The sequence below is a fragment of the Rhinoraja longicauda genome, chromosome 3 (assembly GCF_053455715.1).
Source record: "Rhinoraja longicauda isolate Sanriku21f chromosome 3, sRhiLon1.1, whole genome shotgun sequence".
Taxonomy (NCBI): Eukaryota; Metazoa; Chordata; class Chondrichthyes; order Rajiformes; family Arhynchobatidae; genus Rhinoraja; species Rhinoraja longicauda.
Window position 1 is genome coordinate 76,614,732 of NC_135955.1, and position 23,718 is coordinate 76,638,449.

At 41.6% G+C, this 23,718-nt stretch overlaps 2 protein-coding genes across 2 annotated transcripts; both read left to right on the forward strand.

The window, feature by feature from the left end:
- The first annotated feature begins 2,050 nt into the window (after positions 1-2,050).
- LOC144592264 (spermatogenesis-associated protein 9-like) lies at positions 2,051-15,421 on the forward strand. Its single transcript, XM_078396792.1, has 5 exons — positions 2,051-2,111; positions 4,158-4,243; positions 11,381-11,599; positions 15,085-15,171; positions 15,260-15,421. Exons 1-5 carry the CDS (start codon positions 2,051-2,053, stop codon positions 15,419-15,421), a joined length of 615 nt encoding a protein of 204 aa, XP_078252918.1.
- A 4,610-nt stretch (positions 15,422-20,031) lies between these two features.
- Positions 20,032-22,064, forward strand: LOC144592445 (putative G-protein coupled receptor 150). Its single transcript, XM_078397032.1, has one exon. It carries the CDS (start codon positions 20,032-20,034, stop codon positions 21,226-21,228), a length of 1,197 nt encoding a protein of 398 aa, XP_078253158.1. The 3' UTR covers positions 21,229-22,064.
- The last annotated feature ends 1,654 nt before the right edge of the window (positions 22,065-23,718 follow it).

Below are 23,718 nucleotides of genomic sequence, written 5' to 3' on the forward strand. Positions count from 1 at the left end.
GATGACACAAAGCTGGGTGGCAGTGTGAACTGCAAAGAGGATGTTAGGAGGTTGCAGGGTGACCTGGACAGGTTGAGTGTGTGGGCAGATGCATGGCAGATGCAGTATAATGTAGATAAATGTGAGGTTATCCACTTTGGTGGCAAAAACAAGGAGGCAGATTATTATCTCAATGGTGTTCGGTTAGGTAAGGGGGAAGTGCAGCGAGACCTGGGTGTCCTTGTACACCAGCCACTGAATGTGGGCGTGCAGGTACAGCAGGCAGTGAAGAAAGCTAATGGCATGTTGGCCTTCATAACAAGAGGATTTAAGTATAGGTGTAAAGAGGTTCTTCTGCAGTTGTATAGGGCCCTGGTAAGACCACATCTGGAGTATTGTGTACAGTTTTGGTCTCCTAATTTGAGGAAGGACCATCCTTGTAATTGAGGCAGTGCAGCGTAGGTTCACGAGATTGATCCCTGGGATGGCAGGACTGTCATATGAGGAAAGATTGAAAAGACTAGGCTTGTATTCACTGGAGTTTAGAAGGATGAAAGGGGATCTAATAGAGACATATAAAATTATAAAAGGACTGGACAAACTAGATGCAGGAAAAATGTTCCCAATGTTGGGGGAGTCCAGAACCAGAGGCCACAGTCTTAGAATAAAGGGGAGGCAATTTAAAACTGAGGTGAGAAGTAACATTTTCACCCAGAGAGATGTGAATTTGTGGAATTCTCTGCCACAGAGGGCAGTGGAGGCCAAATCACTGGATGAATTTAAGGGAGAGTTAGATAGAGCTCTGGGGGCTAGTGGAATCAAGGGATATAGGGAGAAGTTGGGCACAGGTTACTGATTGTGGATGATCAGCCATGATCACAATGCATGGCAGTGCTGGCTCAAAGGGCTAGATGGCCTCCTCCTGCACCTATTTTCTATGTTTCTACGTTTGTATGTCAAAGGTTTCCTGGTCATAACTTTCAGTCATAATCCAACCCTTGAGAGAAATGAAAACCTATGGTTATGAGAGAACTCCAGTTAATCATGCTTAACAAAACTACAATTTTCACTTTTACTATAAGATTTTCACTTTGTGTGAGATAGATTTGGTGCTGCACTCTTCTGTTTTAATGGAAGTTTACAAAGCTTGCTGGTTTGAATATATATCACTGTCTTGTCACCACTGGCAGGAAACATTTTGAAATTTTGCACATAACTATGCGGTGGGAGTTCCTTCACCACACAACATGCAGAAAATAACTCACTATTACTTTCTTGGTAGAAATTGCTCTGCCAAAATGTCTAATTCTCGACTTTCAATATAGGAACAATAATGTCCATTTTACATCTAGCTGCTGTGTTTCACTTAAAGTTTAGGACCTGAAACAAGAGACTTAGCATTCCTTCAGTGTTGCATTGCTCACCTAAACTAAGCACTCAATCCTGGAGCAAGTGCCATCTGATTAAAACGTGGGTTAAATCTGCATGTTATCCTCTTCTACATTTTCCCAGAATTGTCCTCCTCCTAATGTAATTCCTGAATCACAGTTTGGTATTATCATGACATCAATAAATGTTCTCATCCCTGTATATCTTAAGAGGTAGAACTGAAGTGAGAAGGATCTTCAATCCATCTCATTATCTTCTCTTTACCACATTTAGAATTCACCTAAGACTTCCTAAGCAGACAGAGATCTTAGTTTAGCATTTTATCCAAATTATTAACTCTGCACTAATTCTTCGCTTTTACATTAGATTATGAAATTTAAATCCCAGCCAAAAACTGAACTCACAACCTTTTAGATCAGAGGAAACCAGCGCAATTTTTTAACCCATAAACATGCAACATTTTGAGTTACTGTTATATTCATTCAAGCAGCTGCTCCTGCATCACAATGGACTGATATTATTACCCATTGCTGCATTGAGGAGTGGCTCAGCCACAAGCACAAGGCACCCTCGGGCTGCATTGTAATCTTTTTTTTAAGTCTTTACTATTAAACACCCACTGATCATTTTACTGTGACAGCGTGCTCATCTCCTGGGAAGGCCCTTTGGAATTGACTCTAGCATGTTCACAAGACCTATTGGATGGCTATGTGGTGAGCTTCTCTCTAAGTTTTCAGGGCATGGTAAGTTAAATGAAAATGAAGTTTTATTCACTTTGATGGCAGGGATGGAGTGGGGTTAGATTCTCATTTTTATTCTAAATTTTTGCCCAAATCCAGCTCAGATTAATAGAATTAAAGGATTATTTTGACAGGATCTATGTGAAATTAGTTTGGGGAGTCTCAGTCCACTGTTTATATGATAAAGGTCCAAAGCTTCAAACCTCTCCTGGTTTAATAGATTCTGAAGTGACTGATATGATAAATGGAAAAATGCAAAGAAACATGCTGTCCTGAAGTGAAAACTTAGAAAAGGGACATTTTCTGCATTGAACGTCTTAATGTTTGATCTAATAGGACTAAAATTAAAACCAATTCATCTTGGAATAGTTATGGAATCACAGTATATATGTTAGTGCAGAAAAGAGGTGTAAGATCAGTGAATCAGAGAGAGGGAGAAATTGGCCTACTTATGCTTTATGTTCATATTATTAGGAACAGAAAGATGTCTGGTCACAAGTTATGCAATTAATATTTCCATTATGGTTTTTCTCACAAACAAATGAAGATATTTGGTTTAATTTATTCAAACATTTAACAACTTTCATATTTGTGGCATCATGTCATTGTCTTTTATTAAAGGTTTTTGTTTGTTAAGAAGAAAAATCCTTAAATATATCACAAATTAATCACCACCTAAAAAGTGATTAGAAAGGTTAACAATTCCGATACTACTTCTGACAAATTGACTTTTATGGGCTCTTACAAAGAAACACACATTGACCATTTTACCAACTGAACACACCAACTGAATCTTTTCGAAGGTATCACAAAAAGCTGGAGTAACTCAGCAGGTCAGGCAGCATCTCAGGAGAGAAGGAATGGGTGACGTTTCGGGTCGAGACCCTTCTTCAGACTAATGTCAAGGGGGGCGGGACAAAGGACGGATATAGGTGGAGACAGGAAGATAGAGGGAGAACTGGGAAGGGGGAGGGGAAGAGAGGAACTATCTAAAGTTGGAGAAGTCAATGTTCATACCGCTGGGCTGCAAACTGCCCAAGTGAAATATGAGGTGCTGTTCCTCCAATTTCTGGTGGGCCTCACTATGGCACTGGAGGAGGCCCATGACAGAAAGGTCAGAATGGGAAGGGACGAGTGGACCAAGGAGTTATGGAGGGAATGGTCTCTGCGGAAAGCAGAAAGGGGAGGAGATCGGAAGATGTGGCCAGTAGTGGGATCCCATTGGAGGTGACGGAAATGTTGGAGGATAATTTGTTGTATACGCTGGCTGATGGGGTGGAAGGTGAGGACAAGGGGGACTCTATCCATGTTACGAACTGGGAGCGGGGGAGCAAGAGCAGAGCTGCGGGATATAGAGGAGGGCCGAGTGAGAGCCTCATCTATAATATAATCTCCAGGTGGCTCAGCACTTCAACTGCCCCTCCCACTCCCAGTCTGACCTTTCCGTCATGGGCCTCTTCCATTATCATAGTGAGGCCCACTGCAAATTGGTGGAACAGCACCTCATATTTCGCTTGGGCAGCTTACACCCCAGCGGTATGAACATTGATTTCTCTAACTTTAGATAGCTCCTCTGTCCCTCTCTTTCCCCTCCCCCTTCCCAGTTCTCCCACTGTCTTCCTGTCTCCAACTACATCCTTTCTTTGTCCCGCTCCCTCCCCAGACATTAGTCTGAAGAAGGGTCTCGACCCGAAACGTCACTCAATCCTTCTCTCCTGAGATGCTACCTGACCCGCTGAGTTACTCCAGCTTTTTGTGATACCTTTGATTTGTACCAGCATCTGCAGTTATTTTCCTACACAACTGAATCTTTTTTCTTCCTATGCGGTTTGGTTTATTGTTTATTTACCATAATTTCTGTTGCCTTACAAAATTCAAGTTTTTATTGTCCATCGTATATTTAAAATCTGGCACGTTTATCCATCTAAACTATATTCAACGTTAAAATGATTATTTCAAATTGCACTAGTATACGTTTTAATGTCACATGCAAATTTCTCTTCTAATCTGCTTGAGAAAACTTTCTGCGATCTTTTGTTTATCTCACAGCTACTGTCGTCCAACGGGCAGCATTGGGCATTGTAGAGGAGGCCAAGGATGAGTTTCCAAATCTGACATCATTGGTGCAATCACAGGTACAACATACTTGAGCTGAATGAAAAAACTGTATAGTTATTTAAATTATCAATAACTGACAGTAACATAAAGAATATGTGAATCTATGTGTTCACAATAATTGTGTAAAAGTACTTTCTTAAGGAGGGCGTCCTATACATTATCTGCAAGGTTATTGGGGACATAGATAGGATGCAGTTGGAGATAGGAAGACTAGTGGGAGAACTGGGAAGGGGGAGGGGATAGAGAGGTTCCCTGACTACCTGAAGCTAGAGAAGTCAATGTTCATACCGCTGGGGTGTAAACTGCCCAAGCAAAATATGAGGTGCTTTTCCTCCAATTTGCGCTGGGCCTCACTCTGACAATGGAGGAGGCCCAGGACAGAAAGGTCAGATTGGGAATAGATAAAACCATTGTGGGACACGTGGTCTCAATAGTAATTTCTGGTGACCTGGGGAATTGTTGAGGGCAGGCCAATAGATATTATCTATATGGACTCTAGCAAGCCCTTTGTTAAGAATCTGCATCGTAGCCTGTTCCAAAATGTTAGAACTCATGGAATCCTGGGCAAGTCAGCTACTTGCGTACAAAATTGGCTTGGTAGTAGTTTTGTTTAGTTTAGTTTAGAGATACAGCATGAAAACAGGCCCTTCAGCCTGCAGAGTCCACTCCGACGCTCTGACCAACGAACCCCTGCACAATACCAATACACACATGAGGGACAATTTACAATTTTACCAAGCTAATTAGCCTATAAACCTATATGTCTTTGGATTGTGGGAGGAAAACAGAGATCCTGGAGCAAACCCACCCAGGTCATGGGGAGAACGTACAAACTCCATACAGACAAGAACCCGTAGTCAGGATCGAACGGGCGACTCTAGCGCTGTAAGGCAGTAATTCTACCGCTGTGTCACCCTGGTAGTGGAGGGTTATTTCTCAGATTAGAGGTCTTGACCAGTGGTATGCTGCAGTGATTGGTGATGGATCCTTTGTTGTTTGCCATATATATTAACGATCTAGATTAGAGTGTAGGTGGCATGATAAATAAGTTTGTGGATAACATCAAAATTGATGATGTGGAGAGTGAAGAAAGTGTCAAAGGTTACAACAGGATCTAAATCAAATGGGAAAGTGGGCAGATGGAATTTAACTCAGGCAAGTGCAAAATGATTCATTTTGTGAAGGAAAGCTAGGGCAGGAGATGCAGAGTGAGTGACAGAGATCTGGGGAATGTTAAAGAGAGAGAGACATGATACAAATAAACAGTTCTGTGAAAATGCCGACACAGGTAGAGTGAGTGGTGAAGAAGGTATTGGTTTATTAATATTATATGTAGCAAGATACAATGAAAAATTGTTTGTACACTACAAGGCAATGTAGTATACATGAGTACCATATATTACAACAGGTAATGCAAAAGGAGAAAGGAAAAAATGTAGAATATCGTGGTAGAACTAATACTTTCCTTCATTGATCGGGGCATTGAGTGCAAGAGTAGAGTAATTATGTTACAGCTGTACAAGACATTGGTGCAACCACATTTGGGATATTGTGTGTAGTTCTAGTAGCCATACTATAGGAGGGTTGAGATTAAGCTCGAGAGGATGCAGGAAAGATTCACAAGGATATTGTCAGGACCAGAGTGCATGAGTTATAAGAAGTATAAGTGGGACCTACTCTGTTTGGTCAGCATGGTTGTTGAGCCAAAGGGTCTATTGCTGGTCTGTATAACTCTATTACAATGATTGGCAGAACTGTTTTCACTGGAGTGTAGGAATGTGAGGGATCACCTGATAAGGGTTTACAAAATCATGAGGGGCATAAATAAGATCAAAGTCTTTTTTCCCAGAAAAGAGCAAGAGGGCATAGATTTAAGATGAGAGGGAAAAGACCGAGGACATATGGGGCAAGTTTTTACACACAGAATGTGGTGGCTACACAGAATCAGCTGCAAAAAGAAGTGGGAAAGATGGGTACAATTATAATGTTTTAAATGCATTAGGGCAGGTACATGGATAGAAAAGACATAGATGAATAAGGACCAAATGTAGGGAAATAGGTTTAGCTTATGTAGACACTTTGGTTGACATGGAGAATTTATGCCAAGACCCTGTTTCTGTATTGTATAAATTAGGACTGTCTGCAAAGCATATATCATGTACATTAACTCTTCTGTACATTGATAAATGGCTTATTAATCTTTATTGGAAGGAAGTTAGGAGTTAGAAATAGGAACATATTATTGCAATTGAGCAAGGTATTAGAGATAAAGTATGGAAACAGGCCCTTCGACCCACCAAGTCCATGCCGACAATCAACCACCCACTCACACTACATTTATGTTCTACTTCCGTATCTGCTCCTTACACACAAGGGGCAATTTTTACAGTGGATAATTAACCCACAAACCCGCTCGTATTTGGGATGTGGGAGGACACCGGAGCACCTGGAGAAACCCATGCGATCACATGGAGAACATGCAAATTCCACATAGAGAGCACCTGAGGTCAGGATTGAACCGGGGTCTCTGGTACTGTGAGGCAACAGCTCAGCCAGCTGCACCACTGTGCCGCTCTTGTTGAGGCCATAGCTGAAGAATCATGTATAGTTTTGGTCCCCATATTTAAGAAAGGTCATTCTAACATTGGAGGTTGTCCAAAAGAAATTCACTAGGCTAATTACTGGGGCGAGAGGGTTGTGTTATCATTGGTGTCTAAAGAAGTTGAATCTTTGGCATTTAGAGGAATGAACAATGATCTTGTACAAGATCTTATGGGTGCATGACAGGACAAATGTTGTGATGTTTCCACCAGTGGAAGAGCATTCAATGAAAGGGGAAAGACAATTATTTAAAATGAAGATGTAAAGGGTGGTTAATCTCTGGAATTCCCTACTTCAAAGGGTTGTGGAGGCTGGACGAGTGGAAGTATTTAAAGAGGATATAGGTACATGCTTAAGATTGTGAAAGATTGTGGAATTTAGGGCTATCTCAATGGGCCCAGAAGAGAAGTTAAGGCCTTGAGCAGATCTGCCATGTTTGTACTAAATGGTTTGGGTAGGCTTGAGAGGCCAGTTGTGTTGGGCCAGTTCCTAGTGTTCTTGTGTTCTCTCAAATTCTTTAACATCAGAATTCACCCCTTCTTACCTCCTCCAATGTCTCTTTCAGAAATAGTCTCATCAAGGCTAAAAACAGAAAAATAAACCTGTTTTTGATTCATTGCTCTGGATCCCACCATTTGGGCTTTGAGTTTCAGCTCGAGGCACACTTGTCAATTGCACTCAATATGTACTGAACACTGCACCCATCTGGTCAAGGGAAAATTACATCTAATTTTCTGAAAAAATCATTACCATGTATCCAAATGCGAAGTGTTATATGAATCTCACAATCATGCAACATCAAAATGAATTTCTCACTGGAACATGCCTCCAGGGACTCAAGATGCAAGGTTAGGGTAGTATTCAAGATTTTTAAGAATTAGCCTTCAGAATCAGACAAATGGTCCACTGCACCTACCCATCTGTTTGCTGAGCTGAAAATTCAATGTATTTACAAAATCCCAGCCGACAGAGGATATACAGAAAATGAGCTATGTGGCAGTACTGACCTGAGGCATTAATTCACCACCGTTCAATTCTATTCTGCACAGATTTGATACTTCTTCTATGTCACCACATATTTTACCAATGAAAACAATGTGTAAAATGTCAATTTCCACTTAAGGTCATAAGGTCATCAGAGCAGAATTAGGCCATTCAGCCCATTAAGTCTACTCCACTATTCAATCATGGTTGACCTATTTCTCCCTCCTAACCCTAATTTACAAAATTCTTAAAGGGTTGGACAAGCTAGATGCAGGAAGATTGCTCCCGATGTTGGGGAAGTCCAGAACAAGGGGTCACAGTTTAAGGATAAGGGGGAAGTCTTTTAGGACCGAGATGAGGTTTTTTTTCACACAAAGAGTGGTGAATCTGTGGAATTCTCTGCCACAGAAGGTAGTTGAGGCCAGTTCATTGGCTATATTTAAGAGGGAGTTAGATGTGGCCCTTGTGGCTAAAGGGATCAGGGGGTATGGAGAGAAGGCAGGTACAGGATACTGAATTGGATGATCAGCCATGATCATATTGAATGGCGGTGCAGGCTCGAAGGGCCGAATGGCCTACTCCTGCACCTATTTTCTATGTTTCTATGTTTCTATGTTTCTATGTAACCCCATTCTCCCGCCTTCTGCCCATAACCCCTGACACCTGAACTAATCAGAATCACAGCCTTCTTGTGGCAAAGAATTCCACAGATTCACCACCCTCTGACTAAAGAAATTCCTCCTCATCACCTTCCTAAAAGAAGGTCCTTTAATTCTGAGGCTGTGACCTAAGGTCCTAGACTCTCCCACTCGTGTAAACATCCTCTCTACATCCATTCTATCCAAGCCTTTCACTGTTTGGTAATTTAACAAAACAAAACATTTTGTTGCCCACATGTATTCAAGAGATTCAAGAGAATCAAGATAACTTTATTTGTCATACAAAAAAGTTTTTTGGACGAAATTCAGTCACCCCACAGTCCAACAATAAAAGCACTAAAATAGGCAGATTAAACAATAAAGCATTAAAATAGGCAAATTACACAACCCCAAAAACACACAAAAAAAGAAACATCCATTACAGTGAGTCTCCTCCAGTCCTCTCCTCACTGTGATGGAAGGCCACAATGTCTTTTCCCTTCCCCTGCCGTCTTCTCCCGCGGTCAGGCTGTTGTGGTTCCAGGCCGCGCCGGACGGTCCGCAGCGGGCCGACCCAAGCCCCGCGATCCGGGGCGGGCGAACACGCTGCAGCTGTTGCTGCACGTCGGGGCGGTCGTGGCTCCCGACATTGAAGCCCCCGCCCAGCAGAGAAAAATCCCGCGGCCTATTTTAGGCCGCGCCGGACGGTGAAATGTCCGCGACCCAAGCCCCGCGATCCGGGGCGGGCGAACACGCTGCCGCTGCCGGAGCGGCCTAAAATAGTCTGAACATTAGAATAGCATGGTCAATAGATAGAACATTACGGACACAAAGTGCTGGTACCTAACTCAGCAGGTCAGGCACAAATATTGTGTGTTAACTAAAATCTGCAGTTACCTATTTCTACCGTCTATTAATGATTTAGACGAGGGAATTAAATGTAACATCTCTAGGTTTGCGGATGACACAAAGCTGGATGGCGGTGTGAGCTGCGAGGAGGATGCTAAGAGGCTGCAGGGTGACTTGGATAGGTTGTGTGAGTGGGCAGAAGCATGGCAGATGCAGTGTAATGTGGATAAATGTAAGGTTATCCATTCTTCTGGCAAGAACAGGAAGGCAGATTATTACCTGAATGGTGTCAGATTAGGAGAAGGGGAGGTGCAACGAGACCTGAGTGTGCTTGTACATCAGTCACAGAACGTAAGCATGCAGGTACAGCAGGCAGTGAAGAAAGCCATTGGGAGAGGATTTGAGTTTAGGAGCAAGGAGTTTCTACTGCAGTTGTACAGGGCCCTGGTGAGTCCGCACCTGGAATATTGTGTGCAATTTTGGTCCCCTGATTTGAGGAAGGACATTATTGCTTTTTGAGGGAGTGCAGCGTAGGTCACCAGGTTAATTCCCGGGATGGCGGGACTGATGTATGATGAAATAATGGGTCGACTGGCTTGTATTCGCTGGAATTTAGGATGAGAAGGGATCTTATAGAAACATATAAAATTATTAGAAAATTGGACAGGGTGGATGCAGGAAAAATGTTCCCGATGTTGGGGGAGTCTAGAATCAGGGGTCACAGTTTAAGAATAAGGGGTCGGCCATTTAGGACTGAGATGAGGAAAAACATTTTCACCCAGAGAGTTGTGAATCTGTGGAATTCTCTGCCACAGAAGGCAGTGGAGGCCAATTTAGGTACAGATTTTGGATGATCAGCCATGATCATATTGAATGGTGGTGCTGGCTCGAAAGGCCAAATGGCCTACACCTGCACCTAGTTTCTATGTTTCTCTGTATAGATTTAACATTACTTCTATAATGCTTATCATTCTTGCCATTTTTTTCAAATTAAATGTAGTGGTGTATAACACCTCCTAGCTACGTTAATTTTCTCACAATTTTAATTAAATTACATGCAAGTTATTAGTATGAGGAATATTGAAATACCCAATATTGGTGGTGAAGCCATTTATCGCCCACAAAAATATATGAGCCTTCATTTTTCAATCTGTGGCCAAATGTGTTGACCTTGAACCTGACTGATCTTAAGATCTGACCCTGTTAGATAATGTAACCTTGTCTACACCAAACAGATTCGGGAGTATTGTAAGCTAATCCATTCTAATAGTTGCAACGGTGATAATTTTATGGAAAATAAAATCAGGAGTTAAGAATACTCTTGTGTACAGTATTTCTCTGCCAATTGCCATTACAAGGGATCCAAGGATATCTCAAAAACTAGGTAAAACTGGTTCACACATATTTTTTTGTGCTTGAAAGGCAGTGAATCTCCCATGGAAATACGGCATTCGAGTTTGATGGATAGAATTAATATTTGTTCTTGATTTTAGAAATAATGCATGATTCACCTTAAATCAGCTGAAATGTTGATTTTATGAATATGCCAGTGTTCGGGGTTGATGGAGTAGAATAGAGAATGAGCTGTAGAAAGCAGATTTCCATTAATGAATACAAACACAAACAATTCTCTAACCATTGATTATTGTCAGAGATTCTAAATGGACAATACCTATGGGATAATTAACTGAATTAAAATCTCAATTTTTATAGTTAAATTATGTTTGGAAAAAGCTTCGTATTGTATTATGTTTATGCATTGCAGAAAATGGATTTAAACTTTTGAAACTTAAACATGTATTATATTGTTTTGAAAGTTTATGATTTCAAAAACTTTTCTAAAATAAAATGGCATTTAAATATTAAAGGTTTCTTTGAACTATGTAGTCACCACAATATATCAGTGTTCACAAAATATTACATATATTTACACAGTAGTGCAAACATCACTGTAAATATTCACATCTATTGCTGTACTGAAAGAAATCAGGCTTGAATGCCTGCAGTAAATCTGCTGACGTGGTTAGTGCAATGACAGATTTTATATGCACAAATGCACTGTCTGATCTTATTTCATCACAGAAAAGAGAACCAGTATTAAAAAGATCAAGAAACGTAATGTCTAAAGTCATGAGATTGCACAATGATGAGGAGCTTGCTAATGGAATGACCAATATCTTCAAATTCAGCAGATCAACACCTCAACTTCTACGGACCCCACACCTTCCGAAAATGGCGAACCTGCACCTCAGCTCCCACCAGCCGATGATAGCCCAAGCACAAGTCGAAACATGCCTTCCGGTAAGAAATTTGCATTCTTGTGGACTTTATTGGTAGGCACATTGCTCTTTGAGGGGATGCATCTAAAAGTGAAGGAATGGTTATTTTAAAAGGGTCCAATTAACAGATTCTAAGGAGCAAGGAAAGATGTTAAAAGGCAAGATCACATAGGTACCAATCTCAGGATTACTCCAATGCTAAGTGGCAACAAGGATAAAGCATAAGAGGGAAAACTGGAGAGAAATGCAGTGTAGGAGTTTTGTATCATTGGAATCATTTCTGGGGGAAAGCAAGATCTGTCCAAATCAGATTGGTTATGCAGCAGCGGACATGAAATCAATATCCTAGCAGGTGAGATTGCTAGCACTGTTAAACCAGCAAACCAGCAAACCAGCAAAGGTGAATGGACATCTTTGAAAGGATTCAGGAAAGAGAAAAACAAAGCAAGAAGTTTGTGCATGAAAATTGTTTGGGGCTTGACACTGCCAAAGCGGTACATGAAAGCATGGCAATTTTAGGCCCACCTTACTCACCATTCCCCTCTGGGTGAATAAACCCACTTTTGTTACTTTTTAAAAACAATTTATAAACTTTAATAAATGCGCTCCCCCCCCCCCTCCCCGGGAGGACCAGCGCCCGTCCCGGCGTGCCCCGCGCCTGACCTTCTTCCCATGGTGCAACGGGCCACAGAGGCTAAGGCAGAGGATCCACAAAATGGCCGTCCCTGCCAATCACAGCCCAGCTGCAGGAGATGCTTTGGTTTTGGCTTCAGCCCCGGTCAGCAGGAGAAACGGGGCCGAGGTCAATGCTATTTCCCTGTCCCCCCTTGCCCGCCCAAGACCACGGTCATGGCGCCACTCCCCTCCCAGCAATGGCTCCACAGTTGGGCCGAAGGGGGAGTGAGGACAGTGGAGGGGGAGGAGGAGAGGAGGGCACAGGGGATGGGGTACTGCGCCCGGCCCATACGAGAAATGGGGCCGAGGTCAGTGCCTTCTCCCTGTCCACTCTCGCCCACCCACGGCCCCGGAAGACACTCCCCGCCCGGCAACGGGACCATGCTGTCGCCACCACTCGCCGCAGGTTGCGCCGAGCTGCAGGAGGCACTTTGCTCCACGCTAGGCCTGCAGGGGAAATGGGGCCGAGGTCAGTGCCTTTTCCCTGTCTCCCCCTTGCCCGCCCATGGCCATGGGGGCACTCCCCACCCGGCAACGGGTCTACGGTTGGGCCGAGGGGGAGTGGAATAAGGAGGGGGATAGGGAGGGGGGGGGTAGAGGGGAGGGGGGGAGGGGGATGGGGGAGGGGTGGAGGATGGGGAGGGGTAAAGGGGATGGGGGAGGGAAGGGGGAGGGGGCGGAGGGATGTGGTAGGAAGGGGGGGATAGGGTGGAGGAGATGGTGGATGGGGAGGAAGGGGGGCGGAGGGGGGAGGGAGGGGAGGAGGTGGAGGAGGGGAGGGAGGCGTGAAAGGAGGGGGGAGCGAGAGAGGGGAAGGTGGAGGGAGGGGTGGAAGGGTGGGGGGTGGAGGAAGGGGGAGAGGAGAGGGTGCTGCACCAATGCAGGAAAGGTTTGGGCCCAACGGGTCCGCTTGGTCTAGTAATACTTAAAATTTAATAATGTAAGAATATAAAATGTTATATTGTATATCTTTCAATATATATTAATCTCTTGCAGGGGAGGGCAATGTGGGGAGTCTGAATGATGCCCGGGTTGAGGAACAGGAGTGGGGTGACGGGTACTGGGGGTGGGGGGAGTGGAGGAGGGGAGTGGGGAGTGGGGGTGGAGGGGGGGGAGTGGAGTGGGGTGAAGGGGGAGGGGACTGGGGGTGGGGAGTAGGGGTGGGGGTAGGGGAGGGGGAAGTGAAGGGGGGGTAGGGGGGATGGAGTGGGTGAGTGGGTGGGAGGAGGGGGGATAAGGGGGATTGAGTGGGGGGGGTAAGGGTCCTAGACCAATACAGGAGAGGCTTTGGAAGCACGGCTCGCTCTGGCTGCAGCGCTGGCACCACGGGTCCGAGGTGAGTGGCACCTTCTCCCTTTCCCTGTCCCCCCTCTGCGAGGAATGGGCCCAAAGGGTCCACTTGGTCTAGTAATCAACTAAATGAGCTGCCACTTCTGAAAAACTCTCAATAATATTGGTCTCCTTATTTAGGAAGTATATTAACAATATTTTGAAGCAGTTCAAAAATGGTTTACTAGATAATTATCACAAATGGATGGGTTATCTTATGATGAAAGGTTGAACAGGTTAGGATTGTAACTGCTAAAGTTTAGAAGAATGAAAGAGGACCTGATTGAAACATAAAATATTTTTTGAGGCCTTAATAGGATGGATGCAAATGGTTCAACTTCTAACAGAATCGGGAATAAGGGATCATTATTTTAAAATAAGGTTCGGTTGGCACTTAGGACAGAGGTAAGATATTTCTTTCTTCAGAGGATTGTGTATCTTTTGAAATCTCTTCTTGAAAGTTCAGTGGAACCCGAGACTATGAATATTTTGAGTGAAGCAAAGTGTCATTGAAAGAGCACTTCCACAAAAAGCAGAAAGGAGTGCGCACAAAAAAGATGCCCCTACAGCATCTGCAGTTCCTTCCTACACAGAAAGGGGTGGGGATGGGTATATGTGACTGGTTGTCAGATCTCATTGAAGCTGGTGGAAATGTGGGAGAATGATGTGTTAGATATGGATGCTGGTGTAGAATCGGACTCTGGTATGGCAGGTGAGGTGAGGTATAAAATACAGGTGCTGGTTAGAAGTAGCAATTTGGTAGAATCTGGATACAATTTACTTATGTAAATATAATGTCAACATTCCATGCACAGGATTTACAGGTTGCATGTTTCAATAAAAATTATGCACGGTAGCGCAGCGGTAGAGTTGCTGCTTTACAGCGAATGCAGCGCCGGAGACTCAGGTTCGATCCTGACTACGGGTGCTGCACTGTAAGGAGTTTGTACGTTCTCCCCGTGACCTGCGTGGGTTTTCTCCGAGATCTTCGGTTTCCTCCCACACTCCAAAGACGTACAGGTATGTAGGTTAATTGGCTGGGTAAATGTTTAAAAAAATTGTCCCTCGTGGGTGTAGAATAGTGTTAGTGTACGGGGATCGCTGGGCGGCACGGACTTGGTGGGCCGAAAAGGCCTGTTTCCGGCTGTATATATATGATATGATGATATGATGATAAACTTACATTCTATGTGCATCATAGCAATCATTCTAAAGGGGCTTGCAAAAATTAGAAACATTTGGACGGGTATGGACGAATTAGAAGAATGAACTCCTATATTGTCCTTGAGCAATGGTGAGAATTTAAATCTTCTTTGCAAATAGTTTAAAATAAGTATCTGTTTCAACTCAATTAATATATGTGTGATTCATATGCAGGAATTTTTACTTCACCAATAATCCAGAGCAGGATGTTGGAAGAATACATCTTGTGCACATGTCTTCATTTACAAGATGAACCTTTGTATTCTGTTAATATTTATTGTTCTTTCTTTTTTTGAAAAGATGGGACGCAAGCATCTGCTGAATGTAAACTCCTTACCTGCAAGGACAGTCATAACTAACTTAGTTTATGCAATAATAATTTGCATGGTAGGTAAGAATTATACTATTTCATTTACAATCTCCCTTTGTATTAATATGATCCATTGAATAAATATTTGTTCTCAACTCCACACAGGCAACTTACAGCAAAATGGCAGTGGGATTTTTGAAGGAATTTACTTTTGTTTCACCGACTCAACAGGGAAAAGATGGCAGCACCAGCAAGCAATATGATTTTTCAAAGCATCACATGACAAAAAAAAGAATTTCCATTGGAAACAAGCAATTTAGTTCTTAAGTATTAAACAACATTATGATCAGGATGAAGATCAGAAAGCAACAAAATGTGCACACTGGACCTGTTTAAAATTGCTTTTCTGTACTAACTAAAAGGACTACAGATAACCAAAAGCAACCACGACAAACGTTTCAAGTGTAACGTAGTTTGCAGGGCTGCATTTTAAGATCTAATTGTTTCCCTTTTCCTTATTGGCAATGAAAGAAGTAAACATGGCTGAGACAATATTTTATACCAGTTTTGTCTAAAAGAACACCCAAAAAGTCTTTATCCTTTCTACGTGCACATGCCAGGTGATCCTTTCAATGAAACCAATATCCATTACACTAACATTTCTCAGGAAAAGTAACATTTTGCCATTGTGATAAATGTGGAACTGAGTTAATCATAAGGCAAAGCTGCCATACTCAATCCTTAAACTGTGCTGAATTCGCTGGTCATACAGGACAATAGTCATCATGCTATAAATGGACAACAGTTCCCAAGCGGAGAAGGAGGAATAAAATTAGTCAGGCTTTATTTTTCTGGTACCACTAAATGATTATTGCTGACAGTTTCTAACAGTAGAAGTCAGAAGCAATATCTAGCTTTGATAAATCTCTACTCTTGGACATCTAATAACTTTATAACAAAATAAATTTACTAAATTACAATAATTTAATAGTTAATTGCACTGCTTGCAAAACATTTTTTTTAAAACGTCGCAAAAGGTGTCAACGAAACTGCACATAATGACAGATATGTTTACAGCTTTCAAGCGTGCTCGGGTCTAATTAAAATAATAGAGACCTTAATTATCTTGTATCTTTAGTAGAAAAGTATCTGATATGCTAAGTTTAGTTTTTTGCTTTCACTTGCATGCCGTGTGTCTCTGCCTGTTTTAACCTTTTTCAGAAATACATTGGTATTCTGAAAAGAAGCAAAATTAAGACCTCTGCGAGATGAAGATGTTTCCACATTGGATAGAAATTAAATCATTTGCTTTGCTTGAATTATTAGAAAAGAGTGAAAGAACAAAATAATCAAATTTTCCTTGAAATTATTACCCACAAGGCCCACAGACATGTTTCATTCATTACACTAGGTCCATCTGATCAGCAATTTTGTATTTTTTTAATTTAAAAATGTAAATTCCCAGCCAGTTGACTTGCTCTGCTGTAAAATTATGATGTTGAATTTATGTACTTAATTTTCATGAACTTTCCTCCACACTGGGGTTTTCTGGAGAAATTACTATGCTTTTATTGGGAGTAGTTGCTGTATTTTCAATCAAAAGTGTTGTTTCCTTCACTTCTAAAATAAACTATTTTCTGGGCAGATTAACATTATCAAATGCCATTCTGTAAGCCCATTCAGCGCCATTTCCAATTCAGTACCTGGCGCATTTTGTTAGTGGACTTGCTTACTTTTTAATTTTTAGTCTTTTTTTGGATGTCATTACTATTTCTAGCTTGGTAGAGAAGAATCCAAGTTCCTGTAGTACTTCATTATTACCACTGAGTGGTGCTGAAATGAACTTCACTGCAAAACCCAGTGTACAGCGTTATTCTAGCGCCGTCTGTTGTTGGGATTTGGCAGAAACAGAAGGAAAGATTTTGACAATACAGTACTATTTTTTAATTTGTTGTAGCAGGGCAAGTAACATATGTATGTGTTCAATCTTGCACTTTTTCTTCATCTTAAGTTGCTCTACTATTTGCAGATACATTATGGTAACGGCTAACTTTTCCATCATTATTTTGACAAGTTGTAATGCAATGCATTTGGTATTGAAATGCCATTTTTGAACTAACAAATAAAAATCAGTTGAAAAGTTGTATGTACTATAATGGAGAGAAGGGAACGCTGGAGATCTACAAAAAGAGTGAACTATAAATCGCTATGTTTCTGGAACAATGGTAAAAACAAAAACAGTTGGATAACAATAGCCAAAGAATATTTTGGCAATCACACTATAAATACAGCCAGTGAGCCATCATAATAATATCCTTTGCTCACTGTACCTCATGAAATTGCAGAGTTATAAATAGTACAGCATTATTAGATGGCTTTATATTGTGAGGTTTCTCAGTCCTATTTAAAAAATAACGTAGCAAATAACTTTAGCAATACCAAGTAATATAAGGCTAAGCAAAAATAATAAAAGCAAATATGATAAAGAAAATGACATAAAGAAAATAAAAGAAAACAAAAGAGAAAGGCAAAATAAAAGTGATCTTAATAAAGGAACTAATTGTGGGACCAGTGAAAGTCCCACAATTTCCAGATTTTATGTACAGAGTGGAGATTATGGTTTGCTTTTGCACTCTGTGGGTTCTTAGTGATCATTATAAGATGGAAAAACTAATAATAGTGTTGGAAATGTGCTTCTCAACTAAATCAGGGAATCGTTGTTCTCATTTCTTCCAATAACAGCTTGAAGGGGTTCTTTTAAACACACCAATCAACCCCTCCTACAGAGGGTTATTTAAAAATAATCATTAGTATGGATTTACTTTGCATTATTGGTGCAGCTGAGAAAATTAATATCTGGTCTTAGATATTGACAGGAGAAACAGATCACGGCTGGAGCCAAAATTTCCTGTTGCTTTTGCTTCACTCACATAGGAGATCAAGTGCTGTTTTAATTAGCTATTAATCTTCATTTTAATTTACGTCAAACTTTCAGAACATGAATTATTCATCCAAGGCAAAGTAACAAGTATTCTACTCATTAGTGTATGCTCCCTGCAACCACAATAAATGATATTCACACATAGATGATTTACACTGGCTCAAAGTTTCCATATGCAGTGGAATAAATTGACTCACCAATCAACACACAGTTGGGCAATCAGTCAGGGCCCATGTACCAGCAATCATTTATGACAACATGCAGGTTCCATTCAATATAAATAATTGCAGAGCTTGGATATAATTTATAAATTCAAGGTTGAAAAGTACAGAAATTAGACCCCTGTCGAATTTGAAAGGAGATGTGGGAACAAGTACAGGTGAGCTTGAACATACATTTGGTTTAAGTATGGAGTCAGGAAATTTAGAAAGCTCATGTGAGGTAAATAAAGTAATATGTAATCTGACAGTCATGTTATCTTCAGTTTTTTCAGTCAATAGACAATAGACAATAGACAATAGACAATAGACAATAGGTGCAGGAGTAGGCCATTCAGCCCTTCGAGCCAGCACCGCCATTCAATGCGATCATGGCTGATCACTCTCAATCAGTACCCCGTTCCTGCCTTCTCCCCATACCCCCTCACTCCGCTATCCTTAAGAGCTCTATCCAGCTCTCTCTTGAAAGCATCCAACGAACTGGCCTCCACTGCCTTCTGAGGCAGAGAATTCCACACCTTCACCACTCTCTGACTGAAAAAGTTCTTCCTCATCTCCGTTCTAAATGGCCTACCCCTTATTCTTAAACTGTGGCCCCTTGTTCTGGACTCCCCCAACATTGGGAACATGTTTCCTGCCTCTAATGTGTCCAATCCCCTAATTATCTTATATGGAAAACATGGAAAACAGACCATTCGGCCCAAATGCCCCATCTAAACTAGTCGCACATGCCTGCATTTGGCCCATATATCCCTCTAAAGCATTCCTATCTATGCACCTGCCAAATGTCAATTTTAAGTATTCTTCCTTTTGCCTGATAACTCAGGATCAATGATAACTTGTTTCCCCTCTGATTCTGAGATGGTCTATAAGACCAATGTGAAACCCATAAACTCTGCTCACTTCGAGACAGTAGTTATTCGATGGGTGATATGCATGCAGATAGGTAGGCTCTGTGCTTCTTCCATCATTTTCCCTTGACTGCTTTGTGTTCCCAATGTATGAACTCAAGATTAATATTGAAATGAATTCCTTCTTCCAGTGCTGATAATTGGGACAAAACTGGGAGAAACTAGATAGATGACAAGGGAGAAATTAGTCATGCAGGATAATATATCTAGGCAAAATAAGGTAGGCTAAAATATTTATGCTCACATCCAAGTTAGAACTTCTGCTAAAGACTTTTATGATTAAATTTAAACGCTGTACCTAAATTGGCAAATCGTGAACTATGAACTATCATGCTAACAAATTTCTACCAGAGACAAATGCTTTCTCCACATATCGCTGTTACATAGTCCATTTTTCCTTTTCTCAAAATGTGGTTGTTTTAACATAAATTAAAAAGCTGAGCCTTTCTGGAGCAATGGCCTATTCTGTAATGGCCTACTTTTGCAGACACCAAAAGACATTTAATCTTTAATTAAAGAAAAAGCAGCTGCATGTCTAACCGATCTGTTTATCTCAAAGATCTTAAACACCACACTGCACCAGCGTCACTTGAGGTGACAAAAGCGTGGTTTTTCAATGGGGGTCTGTGAGAAGAATATGCATTAATTTTATAGTGAAATGACTTGCAAAGAAAGTCACGCCTCTCACAGCAAAGACGTCAGAGATGCTCTCCCGCCAACTTGAGCCACTACAACTCTTTGCGTCGTCAGAAGTCGCTGGTATAACACACAGATGGAATTTCCGAGTTGAATCTTTCGTTCCAGCGCGCTCTCAGTGAAAGCAGTTTCACACCGAACTAGGATAGAGTTATTATCCGAGTACTTGCAATGGAAATGGCGATGACTTTGGACAACGCGGTTCAAGCAAACTTATTCTCTCCGCTAATGTGGACTACGAAGGTGTTAGGTAATATCAGCGAAGTAGATGAACTGCCGTCCTACAACAGACAAATCAGGATTATCTCTGTGACTGTCATTTTCACCCTGTCTTTCATTGGGAACCTAGCAGTACTGCACAGAATCTGCTGCAGCAAAAGCAAGAGGCGGAAAAATGATTTTCTCGTCATAAACCTGGCTGCTGCGGACTTCTATGTGTCTATCATGACCTTGGTTTCTCAGATCTTTGGTGAGATGTTGGGAGGCGAGTGGCTGACAGGTGATCTTGCCTGCAAACTTTTCGGAGTTTTCCAGGCCTTTGGACTGATTGGTTCTTCCAACATTATAGCGATTATCGCATTGGAAACGCACCACGTCCTTGTCAATCCGATGGATTCTCCGTTTCCCACCAAGATCTTAACCCTCGTGTCCTGGATTTGTGCTCTCGTGCTCGCATTTCCTCAAGCCTTCGTCTTCAAACAGATAATACAGGGAGAAAGCAAGAAGTGCCTGGTTACCTTTGACCAGTTCCCCAAATGGCATTTCCAGATATATGGAGTTACTACTGTCTTTATAGCTCCGTGTTGCATCATGTGTGTGGCGCTCACAAGAATCCTCTGGACCATCTGGAGGAGAGCGTCGCTAATCGAAAATTGCAGGCCAAGTAGAAATGGTGACAGAAACCAGCACAATCGGTCAATTCCAATCATTGCTTTCAATAGTTCTATTCCAAGGACCAGAATAAGGACGCTGAAGATGACCTTGGTAATTATTATACTCTTTGTAGTTTGCGGATTGCCCTATTTTATCATCGAGATGATAGTTGCCTTTGGGGCAATAACCGAGGCAGACGCCGAAATGATCGCAGTCCTCGGAATCCTCATGATTTCCAACAGAGCAGTCAACCCATATGTCTACCTGTTCTTCAAGACTAACAACATCCACCTGAGGCGAATGGAAAAGCGAGTATGTTTCTCTTGCCTAAAAGACATCAGAGAGGACACATTCCACAGAGAATTATGCGCAGTTGGGAAACAGGTGAGGCACGCCAGCATCGTCGCGTCCGATGATGACATCGTCCATCATTTAGATTTTGTCAATCCCCCATTACCCAACTGTGAAACCGCCTCTTGTGATACTTCTCTGTGAAGAGACTGAAGAGGGGTTCTGATCCGAAATGTCACCCATTCATATTCTCCAGAGACGTTGCTGAGTTATCCAGCACGTTGTCTCTTTCTCCGTGACGAGTGACTGGGTCAATTGACATCGTATTTCATTGCCATTGAAGACTGCATCCTTACATGACATAATTTGATTACTTGGATTGTTACAGATAATAAGGGAATTGTAAAATGATTAAGTATTCAATTATTTTCCTTCCATTAAATCGGTGTCCGTCCTTGAACTGTTCGATATATTTCATTCTATGAGCGACACAATGATGAGCGACATAAATCTTCTTCGTGACTAGCTGCTCGCCTGCACAGGCTGGGAATCCACTCCGCAGTAAAGCTCCCGCGAACCTGACGATCGTACGATTCATCTAACAATGGAATGAGTTTCCTAACATCGGCAAAATTCGAGTCGTCGGATCCCTGGTGCACTGACTGGAGGCGATTATGTCACAATGGGACGATATCGAAAACCTCAGTCCTTTCACTCGAAAGTAACCATTTCCTTGTTTTTCTTCTTTCAAGGATACCCTGTCAGTGAAAAGTTACCACTGGGAAGCGCATTTTTTAACTATCGTTTAAAAAAAAATATTTCACGTTTTGTGGCATTTTGTAACACACTTCTGCTTACAAACGTTCAGCGGTCTGTTCAGAATTCGTCAAACTGTTTAAATTACTGGAATGCACAGATGAAGCACTGTTTCTGCAATTTACAGTATCATTTTCTTGTGGCAATCCCGACAAATTTTCACTAAGCGTGGACACTAAGTGGGTGCGGACAAAAGTAACATTGTATGCCATTCTTCAGTTGTACGTAGCTTTGGTCTAGCCTGTCCTTTTACTTGTCGAATAAAACGCCTGTCGAGAAAAACGGGCTAGCCAATATGAATACCAGAATTTTCCTTTTTCTTGTGCCAAAGTGCATCCATATTTTACCTGCCATAAAGAAAATGAGATGCTTTCTATCATTAGTGACCCAGTTCGCTGTCACTTAAAAGACAAAATTCAATTTGTGTTTCTGTTGCACCACTCTTCCTGGTTTATGGACATTGAGGACTGTGAGATCAGTGTGGAGAATACTAATATGCATGGGAAGTTTGAAATTAAGAACGTGATTGGTGAGTGTCAGGAGATAGATGTTGTCTACATTGATTTTGGTGTGGTAATTGATAAAGTCTATCGGTAGACAAATCCAGAAGATTAAAATGCACTGATTAACAATGACTGCTCCTAAAGATCCAGAACTGGTTCGATGATAGAAGACTGGTTCGAGGATTGTGGTGGAAGGACAATAGGCTTTGAAAAGGGTGCAGAAGAGGCTTACCCCAATGAAGCCTGGATTAGGTGGTCATTAGCTACAGGGAATGGTTGGACAGATTTGGCTTGTTTTCTCTAGAACACTGGAGGTTGTGGGGAGACCTGATTGAGATATATAAAATTACAAGAGGGATAGATAAGGTAGTTTGCAGGATGGAAATATAAAATGCTAGAGGGCACAGCTTTAAGGTGAGAGGGGGAAGGTTTAAAGGAGATATGTAGAGCAAGTTTATTTTCACACAGAGGCTGGTGAGTGCCTGGAACATGTTGGTGGGCATGGTGATGGAGGTAGATATGATAGTGGCATTTAGGAAACTTTTGGATATGTACATGTATATGCAGAGAGTGGAAAGATATAGATTAAGTGCAGGCACATAAAAGTTGGGCTTGGCATCATGTTTGGCACAGACATGATGGTGCGTAGGCCCTCTTGCTATGCTGTTCTATATTACAATTCAATACAGAAATCCAACTTCAGTGGTGGTTAAAATGTTTCTATATTTGGACCTTTGATTTAAACTAAAATTCTGGCTTCCAATGCTGTAATGCAAGGAACTCAGTCATCAATTTCATGCAGCCCGAAGCCACAAGTAGAAATCTGAAAATAATTGGTTAATTCAAATTTGTTGTGATGTTAATTGAGGGAATGATACTAACCAAAGTGCTAGGGGGATTCCTTATTGTTTCCAATATAATGCCATGGAACGTTTTGCAGCCAGCTGAAAAAAAAGCTTTATTTACAATCTCAATTGAAGGATGGAACCTTCTGTAGTGTTGACTCGGGAAGTGAGATTCAGCCTTCTTTACGTGTTCATGTCTCCGAGGAATCAAATAAATCGTCAGCCTCTGATTTATAGTGCAACCACTAAACCATACTCATTCTGAAGTTAGAAACCATGTATTGATAGCAAGATTGTATGACGTTTAAATAAATGAATCACTTACATTATATTGTGTCTTTCACATCCTCAATGCACAAAAACAGCTGGGAGTGAAGTAAATACTTTCTAATGTGTAATCATTGTTGTAATACAATTGTGAAGTAGGAAACACCACAACCAATAATGAACAAGATACCACATCCCCAAAGCCACACGACCTACTGATGTTTGAGGAATAAATAGTTGCCAAAATATTTGGAATAGCAGTT

Bases quoted from the DNA above. Each gene is read 5' to 3' on its own strand.
- LOC144592445 (XM_078397032.1), top strand. From the start codon at position 20,032: ATGGAAATGGCGATGACTTTGGACAACGCGGTTCAAGCAAACTTATTC.
- LOC144592264 (XM_078396792.1), top strand. From the start codon at position 2,051: ATGTTCACAAGACCTATTGGATGGCTATGTGGTGAGCTTCTCTCTAAG. The intron at 2,112-4,157 runs GTAAGTTAAATG...TTTATCTCACAG, and splicing joins CTCTAAGTTTTCAGGGCATG to CTACTGTCGTCCAACGGGCA. The intron at 15,172-15,259 runs GTAGGTAAGAAT...AACTCCACACAG, and splicing joins ATGCAATAATAATTTGCATG to GCAACTTACAGCAAAATGGC.